At 38.6% G+C, this 15,854-nt stretch overlaps 1 protein-coding gene across 1 annotated transcript in view; it reads left to right on the top strand.

Annotated features, from left to right (window-relative positions):
* LOC110174043 (neurobeachin-like) overlaps window positions 1-15,854 on the top strand; it is a 783,761-nt gene that overhangs the window by 763,601 nt on the left and 4,306 nt on the right. The window contains exons 59-61 of the mRNA XM_055166710.1: window positions 10,589-10,690; window positions 12,230-12,426; window positions 13,684-13,835. Coding sequence (XP_055022685.1) covers window positions 10,589-10,690; window positions 12,230-12,426; window positions 13,684-13,835 — 451 coding nt within the window. The remainder of the gene's footprint in view (window positions 1-10,588; window positions 10,691-12,229; window positions 12,427-13,683; window positions 13,836-15,854) is intronic.

Below are 15,854 nucleotides of genomic sequence, written 5' to 3' on the forward strand. Positions count from 1 at the left end.
TTCGCACGGGACGAGTATTATAGTGGAGCTGTTAAGGACCAAAAAGGTGCCCAATTGTTCTTTTTTATGGTACAAGCATGAAACTTTGCCAGATTAGTAACATCCCTAGGACCAACATTTCTGGATATGGAAACAAGCCCAAGTCGACTCTGGAGCCGAGTATCATGCATGTCACAAAATGGCTGACATGTAAATGAGGCTGGGAGCTAAATTACTGCTTAAACTGCCTTTTTTGGAACATCGTGTTAAATTATCATATAGGTTATAAAGATGAATATGTATTCTCAAGATATTATTATATTATTATCACCGAATGTCTGTGTTTGATGAAATATAGTAGGTCATTTGAGGCCCCAGAAATTTTACTTTACAAATTACAGACATGGCACATTTGTACAGGATTAAGATCTCAGGAATCCTCCGCAATTATTACAAATCACCAAAAGTCCACAGGTAAAACTAATCCTGCGTGAATAGGGTTTAAGACTCAGAAGCAAATGGCATTTTTACTGAGGATTAATGAAACTAACGTGAACTAAGCCAAATAAAACTCCAGGTCTGTTTCAGATAAGGGAATAATGTTAGAAGTTATGAACAATTTTAAAACAAAAATTTCGTTTATATCTGTCTTTTAATTTCATGTCAGCTGATAAAGAAACCATAAAAAATGACCACTTCTCTTTCTGAATCATGACAAAAAAGAGAAACGCTTTGTTCCACTTTGCGATGTCATGTGGTAAAACAAGAAGTTCTCCACTGTGTTTTTAAACTCCGCACACATTCAGTAGAGTAATTTGGATAATTTCAGCCGTAGAGTTGCGATTTCTACTGAACAAAAAATAAAAAAGTAGCTGTTGACTACCAAAACTACCATTCAAACAAATGTAAATGAAACAAAACACAACCTCCAGGTCTGTTTTTGAGGAGGTAACAACATTATAACACTTACTTAGGCTACGTTTATATGATGACGGTCTCAACAGAAGACGCAAAAGTGGCGTCGCGTCTTCAAAAGTGTGTGGAATTCGATTGACCAGAGTTTTACGTCATGGGCAGTGCAGACCAGTGTTTCCCAAGTTTTTGTTTTTTCTGGGGACCCATATTTTAAAAGTCACAAGCCTTCGTCACCAAAGTCAATAGACATTATTCGTAAATCACAAAATAAAGTTGGATTTGACCATGATTGAACATTAATGAGAATATTTTATTGTTGACTGACTGATCGTGTCTCTGAACAATTAGTACTGTTCAAGTTTTAAACAATGAAAAACAGAAATTGAAGCAGCACTAAAAGGATCCATAAGACGTCTATTTGGACAATAAATGTAGCCTATTTCTTTTTCTTTTCAACAATCAATTGAATCAGCAAAATTGGAACAAAATAGTCAATAAAATAATTACAAAAAGATTAGAAATTATACAAAACATGTCTTTACATTTCAACATTTCTAAAGAGATAGGTGGGCCTGTTTGGGGTTTTTTGCGTGTTCCAGTCTGGGGTGCGGGAGGAGAGCGCAGCAGCAGATCAGGAGCAGCTTCAATCTGTTTCTGTGCTTTGTCTTCATTTTTGTGAGCACAGAAAATCCCAGTTCAGACAAATATAAGTAGTAGTGAAAGGAATAAGCATAGAAATACTGGACCAACTGAGGACAGGAGATTCTGATGAAATACTTATCCAGGATGACGATAAGGTCACAGATCAGAACTGTATATATCATACCACCATTCAGATCGTGACAAGGCGACCCAAAAAAATCTCTTGTGACCCAATACGGAAACGCTTAAGCCGGACGTACACTGTGCGATTTTTGACCCTTTTTGAGCCGGGGATCGGGCCGAGTTTTGGCTTCATCGTGTGTCGTGCTTCGTGTAGTAACATGGGGTAAAGAGAACCGATTTATACCTCACGACCAGCTCCCGATCGGCATTCGTAGGTCGCAAGAAAATCAAACCTATTTGAAATCCAGTCGCCTCTCGTGAGGGTTTCGCTCTGTTGAAGTCGGTCCACGAGCCGATTTGCCAGAATCTGTCAGACTGAGCATGTGCGGACACAGAAGCAGGAGCAGGATATGAGGTTGTGGAGGACGATGGCGCCGGCGAGTGTTTTGTTTACCTCCAGTTCCTTCTGAAGAACTGACAACCCGTACTGCCCACGTCTGCCCAGCCATTTCTTTGACCATATTCGTCGCCTCTTCTTTTTGTTCTTGTCTGCGCAGAGAATGGCACAAATTGCCAAGGCAGCGCGTCTGTTTTTTGCCTGGATCTGCGTTGTGTCTCCGCACGTCTGTGGTTTTCTAATTCCGTGGTTTTCTTCTTCGTGGTTTTCTACTTCTGGAACAACAACTCCGGTCGTTATGTGAACGTACAGTGTGCGCAGGCAGGTCGCATCTGAGCATCGGTTCGTACAGTGTGAGAACATGACCTGTGAACTTTTAAATCCTGCAGTTCGGTCGTACAGTTTAAGATGGGGCTGAGTGACACGACCGAAAATATCACACAGTGTACGCCCGGAATTATGGCGGAGCGTAATTCCGAGCGTAATTTTCCGCTCTGGAGGGTAGTTTAATATTTTTGCGTTTTTAAGCCCCAAAAACGCCGTCACCGTCTAAACAAAAGGCACTTTGATGAAATATTTTGTCGTTTTTACCCGCAAGCGTTCTCGTATAAACACGCCCTTAAAGCACGAGTCATTTTTTTGTAATACAGGACCAAAAAAAAAAAGTGCTTTAAAGACCAGTACAGATCAATTGTATAAGCAGCACGTGAGGTTAAAATAAGTCTGCTGTGTGCATCTAATATACGGCATCTTATTGTCAGATAACCAGGAAGTGCACTGTTGGCATGCTAGTTGCTGTCACTGCATTGAGAGATTTGTGAAAAGTGCTCATAAACTCATCACCGTGAATATTTAGGACGCTCAGAATGCATAAAGTAAGTGAGGAGTAACTTTGGACCACTGCAAGGAACCGTTTTTCAGATTTAAAAAAAAAAAAAAAAAAAGGTCACTCCACTTTCTGAATCATGACAAAAAAAACAGAAAGCGAGCGGTCGTTTGCACACAGTTCTATCCCGGGTACATTTTCTAATTTGAATGCGGTCGGCAGGATCTCACGTTTCCTATTGTCACTGACTAATTAACTTGACTGAAGCTCAGACAGTTAATTAAGAATTTCAGCTTGGTTGGCTCCAATTAGCGAGGGGCAGTAGCAGTGGTGTTACCGGGGACAGGAAAAACACAATTCCCCAGATATTTGTACGGATACGCTAACAGTGAAATCTGAAACGGACCTAAGAAAATCACTCCCTCCTCCCACTGTACGTCATATTACAGTATTTTATAATCTGTGGTATAATGTTGTTTCCTCATCGCAAACACACCTGGAGTTGTGTTTTGTTTCACATGTTTAACACACAAACCCTGTGTGTTCAAACAAAAAACACTCTGTTCCACCTTGTGATGTCACATGGTAACACAGAAACTGCTTTTTTGAGTTGTTGTACAGTTGTAGGGAGTATTATCTGTTACATAAGAATGAGTTGTTGCATAGGTATAGGGAGAATTATTTGTTACATAAAGGTGAGTTGTAGGGAGTATTATATGTTACATAAAGGTGAGTTGTAGGGAGTATTATCTGTTACATAACGGCAAGTTGTTGCACAGTTGTAGGGAGAATTATCTGTTACATAAAGGTGAGTTGTAGGGAGTATTATATGTTATATAAAGGTGAGTTGTAGGGAGTATTATCTGTTACGTAAAGGTGAGTTGTAGGGAGTATTATATGTTATATAAAGGTGAGTTGTAGGGAGTATTATTTGTTACATAAGGGTGAGTTATTGTACAGTTGTAGGGAGTATTATCTGTTATGTAAGGATGAGTTGTAGGCAGCATTATATGTTATATAAAGGTGAGTTGTAGGGAGTATTATCTGTTACATAAGGGTGAGTTATTGTACAGTTGTAGGGAGTATCATCTGTTATGTAAGGATGAGTTGTACAGTTGTAGGGAGCATTACTTTACATAAAGGTGAGTTGTAGGGAGTATTATCTGTTACATAAAGATGAGTAGTTGTACAGTTGTAGGGAGTATTATCTGTTACATAAAGATGAGTAGTTGTACAGTTGTAAGGTGTATTATCTGTTACAAAAAGGTGACTTTTTGTTGAGAAAAATCTTAAAAAACGTTAACATGTTTTTTTTTAAATAGTTTTTTTTTTATGTATTATAAAACCAGTCATGTACGAGCACAATTTAAATATTTGTCCCCCCTTCCCTCTTCCTCCATCCTCGGGAATTAGTCGTTTTGAAATGTTGTAACTACAAAATTTGATCTCATTACATTCACACGTCCAGTTTTCACATTTGTATGTAGATTTCAGTCCGTCTTTTGAAATGAAGCTTTAACACGCGCCCATGACCCCCTTATCTCCCGACTCCACCCCCACACGTGTAACCCGCCCCACAAATTGATTTTCTCAGCGCTCTCGAAAAGCGACTTAAACATGGAATAATTAATTGAAAGGAGTCCCGGCTCGGTCCTGGGTCAGTTGTGAGTCTACATCTTCTCCCCTGGGGTCGGTGGAGGGCGACTGAGATTTTTTTTTTTCAGGTAGGCGAGCTGTTTTCTGGCCCCTCGTTCTCTGGAAATACGTAAAAATAGACAACTAAACATCTGAAAATATGGTTTATTTTATTTATTTATTTATTTGAGAAATATCATATGCATAAAACAAAAGTTCAGATTTCTCCGTACTGAAATGTAAAATGTAAATATGCAGTTGTCTTGACTGAAGGAAAAAAAAGTTTGAATAAGTTTTGATGATTTATGGACTCAAAAGTGCAATGTGTAACTTTTTTGTTGGGGATCCGTCTCTTGTTTGTTTCCATATGTGCCTGGAATGTTCTGGGTGTGACTTTAAACAGCTCTATTTTACATTCATTCAATTACAGATGGTTTTATAGCTCAGAAATATCTAGGAAACCAGAACTGAACAAGGCCTAAACTAGGACTAAACCAGGACTAAACTTGGACTAAACCAAGACTAAACTTGGACTAAACCAGGGCTAAACTAGGTCTAAACTAGGACTAAATCAGGACTAAACCAGGGCTAAACCAGGACTAAACCAGGACTAAACCAGGACTAAACCAGGGCTAAACCAGGACTAAAACTAAACCAGGGACTAAACTAGGACTAAACTTAATAAACAGGACTAAAACTAAACAGGACTAAACCAGGGCTAAAAGGAAAACTAGGTAAACTAAACTAGGACTAAACCAGGACTAAACCTAAACCAGGACTAAACTAAACCAGGGTAAACAAAATAAACCGTAAACACTAAACCAGCTAAACGGACTAAACTAAACTTAAACTAAACACGTAAACCGTGGAAAACGTTTTGTGTAAACTTTGTGTTTTGGCCGTATTATCTGCAGCTGGTAATTGCACTCCCTGACTCCCCTGCGTCTCGTCCCAAGGGGGGGGGGCCGGTGCTGGGAGATTGGATCTTTTGTCAGGTAGGTGAGCTGTTCTCCGGCCCTCTTTCCCCCGGAGGATTTCTCTGACACTTGTCCCCGTACGCCTCCCCTCTCCCTCCTCCTCCTCCTCGTCCCCCGTTTCAGCCGTGGCGGTGACAGGCCGACTCTCCAGGGACACCCCCAGCTCCCCACCCCCCCCTCCTCTTCCCTTTCCCCCTTTTCTCGCCGCAGAGCTCACACCCCGGGCCCTTACACCTGCGCTGGGGACAGGACAGGAGGAGGAGGAGGAGGAGGAGGGTGATGAGGAGAGGCAGGTGTGACATGTGTCCGAATCATGGAGCAGGATAGGAGCTGTCATTCACAAAGTTTGGACATGGAATTTGCTGAAGTCTTGGTTTTAGTTGGAAAGAAAATCAATACAGCGAGTGTTTTTTTTGTTAAAGAGGCGTTATTACACTTTTACGGGGCATTCAAGGACCCGTGTTAAACTGTTATAATGCGGTTTCCTCGTCAAAAACAAACCCGGAATTTGTGTTTTGTTTCATTCACGCAAGTTTAATACACTAATCCTGCATATTCTCAAACTGAAAACACTCTTGTCTCCCACTCGGATCTCGGATATGACGTCATGTTTAAATGTTTTATTATGTTTCGTTTGTCCGACTCTGAGAAAAACGTGGACACTAACCAGAAAGCTGTTGTTGCTTTAGCATTGGCCAAGTCTCAGGCGCTCCAAAATAAGTCTGTGCTTCAACTACACAACCTCAAGGAAGAATAAATCTGTGGAAATAGTATAATTCAGTGAATTAGTGAAGTGAAAGTGTTGGTGTGGCGTGATAGTCGATTATTTTGGCACGTTAGCAGGAAATGGGCGAAAAAAACTGAACAAATGCAGTAAATTATTGCAGTAATACAGACGCAATAAAGTACTGCACTAATACAGACACCGTAAGGTATTGCAGTAATACTACCATACCCACTGGCAGTAATCCAGACGCAGTAAAGTACTGCAGTAATACAGATGCACTAAAGTATTACAGTAATACAGATGCAGTAAAGTATTGCAGTAATACAGATGCAGTAAAGTATTGCAGTAATACAGACGCAGTAAAGTATTGCAGTAATACAGATGCAGTAAAGTATTGCAGTAATACAGACGCAGTAAAGTATTGCAGTAATACAGACACGGTAAGGTACTGCAGTAATACAGACGCAGTAAAGTATTGCAGTAATACAGACACGGTAAGGTACTGCAGTAATACAGACGCAGTAAAGTATTGCAGTAATACAGACGCAGTAAAGTATTGCAGTAATACAGACGCAGTAAAGTATTGCAGTAATAAAGTATTGCAGAATACAGATGCAGTAAAGTATTGCAGTAATACAGACGCAGTAAGGTATTGCAGTAATACAGATGCAGTAAAGTATTGCAGTAATACAGACGCAGTAAAGTATTGCAGTAATACAGATGCAGTAAAGTATTGCAGTAATACAGACGCAGTAAAGTATTGCAGTAATACAGATGCAGTAAAGTATTGCAGTAATACAGACAGTAAAGTATTGCAGTAATACAGATGCAGTAAAGTATTGCAGTAATACAGATGCAGTAAAGTATTGCAGTAATACAGACGCAGTAAGTTATTGCAGTAATACAGATGCAGTAAAGTATTGCAGTAATACAGATGCAGTAAAGTATTGCAGTAATACAGACGCAGTAAAGTATTGCAGTAATACAGACGCAGTAAAGTATTGCAGTAATACAGACGCAGTAAAGTATTGCAGTAATACAGACGCAGTAAAGTATTGCAGTAATACAGACGCAGTAAAGTATTGCAGTAATACAGATGCAGTAAAGTATTGCAGTAATACAGATGCAGTAAAGTATTGCAGTAATACAGACGCAGTAAAGTATTGCAGTAATACAGACGCAGTAAAGTATTGCAGTAATACAGACGCAGTAAAGTATTGCAGTAATACAGACGCAGTAAAGTATTGCAGTAATACAGACGCAGTAAAGTATTGCAGTAATACAGACGCAGTAAAGTATTGCAGTAATACAGATGCAGTAAAGTACTGCAGTAATACAGACGCAGTAAAGTATTGCAGTAATACAGACGCAGTAAAGTATTGCAGTAATACAGACGCAGTAAAGTATTGCAGTAATACAGACGCAGTAAAGTATTGCAGTAATACAGATGCAGTAAAGTATTGCAGTAAAAGTATTGCAGTAATACAGACACAGTAAGTATGCAGTAAATACAGACGCAGTAAAGTATTGCAGTAATACAGACGCAGTAATAGCAGTATTGCAGTAATACAGACGCAGTAAAGTATTGCAGTAATACAGATGCAGTAAAGTATTGCAGTAATACAGATGCAGTAAGTATTGCAGTAATACAGACGCAGTAAAGTATTGCAGTAATACAGACGCAGTAAAGTATTGCAGTAAACAGACGCAGTAAAGTATTGCAGTAATACAGACAGTAAGGTACTGCAGTAATACAGACGCAGTAAAGTATTGCAGTAATACAGATGCAGTAAGTATTGCAGTAATACAGATGCACTAAAGTATTGCAGTAATACAGATGCAGTAAAGTATTGCAGTAATACAGATGCAGTAAAGTATTGCAGTAATACAGATGCAGTAAAGTATTGCAGTAATACAGACGCGGTAAGGTACTGCAGTAAGGTACTGCAGTAATACATACACAGTAAAGTATTGCAGTAATACATACACAGTAATGTACTGTACTAATACATACGCAGTATTATATTGCCATAGACTGTATAAAGAAGTGAACTAAGTGACTGTGACGTCACCCACAGCATTCAGCGCAGCTCAAATGAAGCTCGCGATACTCACAGTTACAAGAGCAAAAACTGTGAATCAGGATCATGTAGAGCAGGTTAATATGAACATTTTAAGACCAATATGACGAGGCTCACAGCAGCAGTTACAGAGAGAGGAGTCACAAGATCCTAATGTAAGTCAATTGGAGCCAAAGTCAGAAGGAGCCCATTACGTCCATTTAAATATACGGTCTATGAGTACTGCAGTAATACGAGTGACTGAAATTGCCTTTTAAACCACCAAAGTGTCCAAACACAATGAAAACACTTCATACAAGTGACTCTGGGTCCAGCCGGCTTGGATTCTATCTCAAAAATGTTGCTCGGCCTCCTCCAAGTTGCGTCATCCGAGGAAAAGGGGCGTCTCGGTGTGTCATTAGGCAACGTCTTCGGACCTCTGAGTCAGATGGATAATCGAACGCACTATCTGTTCCAACTTGTGATGTCATGTGGTAATACAGGAAGAACTCCACTGTGTTTTTAAACTCCATGAACCTTCAGTAGAATTACTTGGATCATTTCAGCCCCTGGATTTGCCCACGTCTACTGAACTGAAGGTAAAAGGACCCCGCCCCCTGTCACCATCAATCATGTGACACGTCCACGCGGCTCTGGATTTGTCCTGGATTTACATGACAATCCCTCATCACAGCTGCTCCGCTCGTCGTCATTGTGCTACAACATGTTAAATCAACTCTGGACCGAGACTAATACTGTTTACATCTAAAATAAACCAGGACTAAATCAGGGCTAAACCAGGTCTAAACCAGGACTAAACCAGGACTAAATCAGGGCTAAACTATGACTAAACCAGGACTAAACAAGGACTAAATGAGGACTAACCCAGATCTAAACTAGGTCTAAACCAAGATTAAACCAGAAATAAACCAGGACTAAACCAGAACTAAACCAGGGCTAAATCAGGGCTAAATCAGGACTAAATCAGGAATAAAGTTGGACTAAACTAGGGCTAAACTAGGACTAAACCAGGCCTAAACCATGGCTAAACCAGGACTAAACCAGAGCTAAACCAGGACTAAACCAGGACTAAATCAGGGCTAAACTAGGACTAAACCAGGCCTAAACCATGGCTAAACCAGGACTAAATCAGGGCTAAACTAGGACTAAACCAAGGTTAAACTAGGATTTAACCAGGGCTAAACCAGAACCCGAAGTTCATCGTTTTGATTTTTAGTCATCATGGGTAGTGAAGTAGCTAAAAAGTGAAGTAAAAGTAAAAAGTAAAAATACAGTACAGTATTTAGTCTGAAAGTCTGAGAATTCCTGCTCTAGAGGAAGAAAAACTTCAGTTGTAACAGTGCACATGTATGAACAAAACGTGTCCCAGAACAGATGTACTCAGTAAAGTTGTTCAAAATCTACGTACCTTAATTCAAAAAGGTACTCAAGTAAAAGTAAAATATAATGTTCCAAAAAATGTGTCAAAAAATTAGAGTTAAAAAACTACTACTCAAGTAAGAGTAACTGTAAGCGTGACATGATTTATAATTTGAAGTTAACATAATTTGAAGGATTAAACATGAAATAATGCACGAAACCGGGCATATTCCACCGGAAGGAATCATTTCATATTGTCACATAAAACTTTTGTCACTTGTAGACTTACAGTGGGAAGAGGAAGCACAACTTTTACTTAAATAAGAGTACTGTTACACTCAACAATATAGGGATAAAATAGAGAAGGTATTGTAGAGCGGTTCCAAAATGGGGGTCTAGAGGTTAAACTGGGTTCGCGAGATGATTTCAAGAAAAAAAAAAACAAAAAACAACTATGACACTGTAATTGATAAATGTTTTAATGTCTTGTTTAGTGAAACTTGCTTCTATAACACAACAAATCACTTAAAATCTCTACTATAAAGGCCCCAGATTACACGAAATTGACTCCAGTGAGTTTTAAATCATGTTAGAATGTTATTACTTCAGCCAAAACAGACGTGGAGTTGTGTTTTGTTTCATTCACACATGTTTGAGTAACTCTTTATTATTAGTTCTTCTACATCTCCAAAGCTAAAAATGCTCTGTTACACCTTGTGATGTCATGACGCGGTAGTTTTCAAGTATAAAACTGGATTTTACACTTAAATTTTCAGCCTAATTATGCAGGATTTGTGTGTTGAACGTGTGTTAATGAAACAAAACACAACTCCAACAACTTTATAACATCAAAAAATTGTCAAAAAAATAAATGAATAGGACATAAATCAAACTTCCGCTAACCTCCTGTTTTTGTGTGTTGTGCAGGTGAGTACCCGGCCCCCCGAGCTGCACTGACGGGTCATGACCAGGAGGTGGCGTGTGCGGCGGTGTGCGCAGAGCTGGGGCTGGTCATCAGCGGAGCCAAAGGTCACTGCTGTTTCCTTCTTTATGCTTTACTATAGACTCTTAAACAAAAAACATAAATCCTCACTCATTTGCTTATTTATTTCTTTAAAATACTCACACTTTGTAACTTGTATCTATCTGCTTGTCTCCATGGAGATGCTGTTACTTGCTCTGGAATGTCCCAGTGTGGCTTTAAACATTTCCATCTTCAGTTTACTCAATGATATGTCGCTTAATTGGCTTAAAAACTTGCATTCTTACTCAGGTTGGACTCGCCTTGCCGCAGATCTGACATGTAACGTGGCCCTGTGGCATCGTCTGCTGTCTCTGTAGAGATAAATGTCTAATGCCATACTGTGGAACATTCCAGGCAGCATTTCCACAGAGAGAAACACACAGTTAACCTTTAATTTTGGTGTGATTATAACTATTGTAAATATAAATTATAGTTTTGCTCAAATCAAGAAGTAATTTTGGGAGAAAATTTCAAAAAAATGTTAAAAATTACAGGATTTCAACAAAATAAAGATGTTTTTTTATATGTGTATTTGTCACATAATAATGTTTTTGTACATTAGAGGAGTTTTGCTTGGTAATAGTGAAGAAATTCTCCTGTGTGACATCACGATTTCCAACCACTAAAGTAAAATTTTAAACTTAAAAAATTGCCAATTTGGGAAAACTTAAACTTCAGTACTTTCTTTTTTTTTAATGTCGTGGAGTAGAAAGTACAGATGTAGTGAAGTAAAAGTAAAAAGTATCCACTTTAAATGTATGTAAATCAAGTTAAGTAAAGTACAGATACCTCAAATTTAACTTAAATACAGTATTTTACTAGTTTTACTTCATTACGTTCCACTGCTGCTTCTGTGGTACTTCGTGTAAAAAGTCTGAGAATTAAGAAAAACTTCAATTGTATGAATGTATTGTATGAACTAAGGCCAAAATAAGAAAAATATCTGTATCTACAATGGAAAACAATATCTAGGTAAATTTAAAAGACTTAAATTAAGAACATTTTGCTTTATTTGAGCTTGACAAGCAAAATGATCTACTAGTGGAATAACTGTGTTTTTCTTAATTAAAGCAACATTAGATTTTGTTTCTTATTTTAAGTGCAAAAAGTTCTTGTTTTTCTTATTTTAAGTGCAGCAAGACATATTTTCATATTTTAAGTACAAAAAGTCTTGTTCCATTGGCAGATCATTTTACTCGTCAAGTGAAATTTACTCAAATCATGGTAAAACTGTCTTACTTCAAGCCAACTTAACTTGACTACACTGCAGTGTGCTGTAATGCTGTATTGTCTATGAATCAGGAAGTGCGTTGTAAGCATGGTTGTTGTTAGCACTGCCATGGCTGCAAAACCCTCCTCTGGACTTTGAGAGTAGTGAAAAGCGCTTATAAACTCTGATCACGGTGAATAATTAGGATGAGAAATAACTTTGGACCACTGCAAATGATTTAAAATGAACTATTCCTTTGTTGTGTTTTTAAGATGATAAAAATCAGCACCTTGAACAACAGTTTTGAATCTGTGTTTTTGTTTGGTTGTGTCAGAGGGTCCGTGTCTGGTCCACACCATCACAGGAGAGCTGCTGCGGGCTCTGGAGGGCCCTGACCACTGCCCGGGGCCCCTCCTCATCTCTGTGTCCTCTGAGGGCCACTGCATCGTCTGCTACCAGCGCGGACACGTCTGCAGCTTCAGCATCAACGGGAAACTGCTGGCTCACATGGAGATCCAGGACACGACGAGGGTACGAACAGACGACAGGGTGTCCTATGTGCATGATTCAGGATTTTATTTAATTTAGAGCAACTTAAAGGGCCCATTTTACGCTACTTTTTGATTTATGTTGCGTTTCCTCATCAAAACAGACCTGGAGTGGTGTTTTGTTTCTTAAAATGCTCTGTTCCAAGTTACTTTTTACTTTTAGTTCAGCAGAGGTTTCCAATTCCAGAGCTGAAATGATCCAAATGATTCTAGTGAAAGTGTGTGGAGTTTTAAAACACAGTGACAGGGGCGGCGTTACCATTTGGCAAAAGTAGGCGGCTGCTTAGGGCCCCCAAACTTGGAGGGGGGCCCCCAACTAATCGCCCTCAGTGCAATTTGATTTTCTCTCAGTATGGCATTAAATGAGAGTAGTTTACTTTAATTAAACAATAATCATGAGAAGAATCATAATAATCATATGTAATGAAATTAAATTAAATCCAATCAGTGAATTAAAATACTGTCCCAATAAATAAATAAATAATAAATAAATAAAATAAATAATAAATAAATAAAACCCTGGGCTCCTAAAAAATAAAATGTATTATTATTATTATTTATTTTTATTTTATTTTATTTTTTTTGTATTGTTATTATTATTAATGTAAACAAAAATATAATTGTACTAGTAAAAAAAAATATAACTATTTTCAGCTCTGGTTATCTAGTAGGTGACAGACTTAATAAGACAAGTTTCCAATCCACTATAATTCAAATAAATAGAGATAATAAATACATTTTAAAAAAACACGGTACGTTATAGTAAGGGTCCCAAACTCAAGTTCACCTAGGGCCCCCAAATTTCTAACTCCGCCACTGTGTTTGAGTAATCATTTATTATTAATCTGTCCACATCTCCAAATCTTAAAATGCTCTGTTCCACCTCATGAAGCAGTAATTTTCAAGTTAGCTTTTATCTTTTGTTCAGTAGAGGTTGGCAATTCCAGGACTGAAATGATCCAAATGATTCTTAGACTTGGACTTAGACAAACTTTATTGATCCACAAGAGAAATTATTTGGACACATTCGCTCACAAATCACAATAAATATAATAACAAAGAGTAAAAAATATAAATGGTAATAATAAATTCTAAATAAGTAGCAAGTTATGTTTGTGATGATAAAATAGATCAGAAAGCAGTGTAATATGGGCCTTTTAAGACAAACTTTTAGCCATAATGAACCAACCGTACCCCAGTTTGAGCAGCCCTGTGACCCCCTCTCTGCTGCCCCCTGTAGGCCATGGTGCTGAGCAGTGACGGGCTCTGTCTGCTGACCGGAGGAGACAGAGGGGTGGTGGAGGTGTGGCAGGCCTGGGACCTCTCTCTCCTCTACACCTACCCGGGATGTGACGCGGGGATCCGAGCCATGGACCTGTCCCATGATCAGAGGTGGGTACAAGCCGATATTTAAAGGTCTGTACTGTAGATTACACACACTCTTGAGAGCTTTTAGTCATGTTATAATGTTGTTACTGCCTCAAAAACATACCAGGTGTTTTGTTTCATTCACAAGTTTGAGTATTCTTACGTCTACATCTCCAAAGGTCAAAATGCTCTGTTCATCCTTGTGATGTCTTGCAGATTGGCCTTAGAAATTGGCAGTTCCAAGGCTGAAATGATCCAAAGTTGGGATGTTAACTCAAATTAAATGTGCTAAAAGAAAAAATACATGTCAGCTGTTTCAGCAGGTCTCAAACCATTAAGAAAAGTACTTTTTACTTTTCAGTCCAGATTTAACCCTCACACTTTCCTCGGGGTCAGTCAGACCCAAAAATGTATTTTCTCGCTTTTTCTCACCAGGCGAGAAAATACATTTTTGGGTTTGATTGACCCGCCCCAAGAGAGCAGGAAGGAAAAAAAAAAATGTATTCGGGTCTATTTGACCCAGAGGAGAGCGTGAGGGTTAAAATAGTCAGGCTGGTGCCACCTTGTGCACTGCTCAATTTCATTTCTTTCCAGGGACTAGGTCAGGAATCAGAACATACTAGACAGTTTGCAAGAACCTCAGAAGTTGTAGATCACACACCAGCTAATCAGCGAAGAACTGAACCAACCCGAGTTGCAATAGCAGACTGCATACACTATCTTCCTTTAGACAAATACAAACTTCGCATTTTTTATTGCACCTTTAATTCACAAGTTCACTTCCCAGAAATGACAATGATCGTTCACAGACATGTTCACTCTCTGCTTTGTTTGCTGTTGTGCCGGCAATTACTTGGACACCACTGAGCTTTCTGGCGCATTATATACGTCACAACCAAATAGCAGCGATCAGTTAATAAATAAATATAAATAAAAAAAGTACCCGCCTACCATGGAGCGAATGAATCCTAATGCTGCGAGGTCAGACGGTTTCCACGAAGTGAAACCAGCTGGTGAATCAGGCTAGGTTTAGAATGTAGTGGACCAAACAGAAAGGTAAAGACAAGGCATAAAAATAAGTTTAAATTTAATAAAGTAAAAAAAAAAAGATATAATTTAACAAAGCCTCAAATAAGGCAAATTATTAAGAAAAAAGCCAAGCCCAAATGGGGTAATTTAAATCCAACTGAGCAGAACAAAACTAACCCAACCAGACAAAGAACAGGGGTGTTTAAATACATGAGGACCAACTAAAGCTAAACACAAGAGGGAGGAATTACACTAAATAATTAACTAAACTACTAACTTAATCAAAGTGACAAGAAGGCAAATAATTATAATTCAGAAAATAATAAGTGATAATAACGTGACCTTAAAGCAAACTAAGCAAACTAAAGTAAATCAGACTTATATTAACTAAAATGTGTGCACTCAAATTAGAATATAAGTCTAAATAAAGGAATTAAATTATGTAATGTAATTAACTTAAAGGAAATGAAATTAAATAATACTGACACTATGGTGTGGTGGCAGAGGTATCCACCACAAAAATGTAGTGGAGTAGAAAGTACAAAAAACTCATTTAAAGGTGCATTGTGTAACTTCTGGTGGAGGGTCCGTCACCTGCTTATTTCTATGGATGACATTAAACAGCTCTACTTTACATTTATTTAATTACAGGTGGTTTTAGCGCTCAAAAATACCTAGAAAAACTGACATTCTGACTGTGAGCGGCGTCACCTCTCCATAGATCTGACCTGTAACTTGGCCTGGTTTGGTTTCATCCCATATTGTGAAAAATTCCAGACAAAGCAATAACATCTTCAGGGAGAAAAGCATTTGACGGACACTCCCCTGGAAAAGTTACACGATTCCCCTCTAAGGAAAGTACAGATACCTCCAATTTGTCCGTTTACTTCAGTACTTCGTTACCTTCCTCGGCTGCGGTTGCGTGGGTTTGTGCAGTACGTCTGTGTGTGTGCAGATATGAGCCTCTGTGCTGTTTGCGTGGGCTGGTTAAAAAGCCCTGTGCTGCCTGCTTTT

Source organism: Boleophthalmus pectinirostris, unplaced genomic scaffold (genome assembly GCF_026225935.1).
Source record: "Boleophthalmus pectinirostris isolate CB_2022bp ecotype Guang Dong unplaced genomic scaffold, ASM2622593v1 HiC_scaffold_9, whole genome shotgun sequence".
Lineage (NCBI taxonomy): Eukaryota > Metazoa > Chordata > Actinopteri > Gobiiformes > Gobiidae > Boleophthalmus > Boleophthalmus pectinirostris.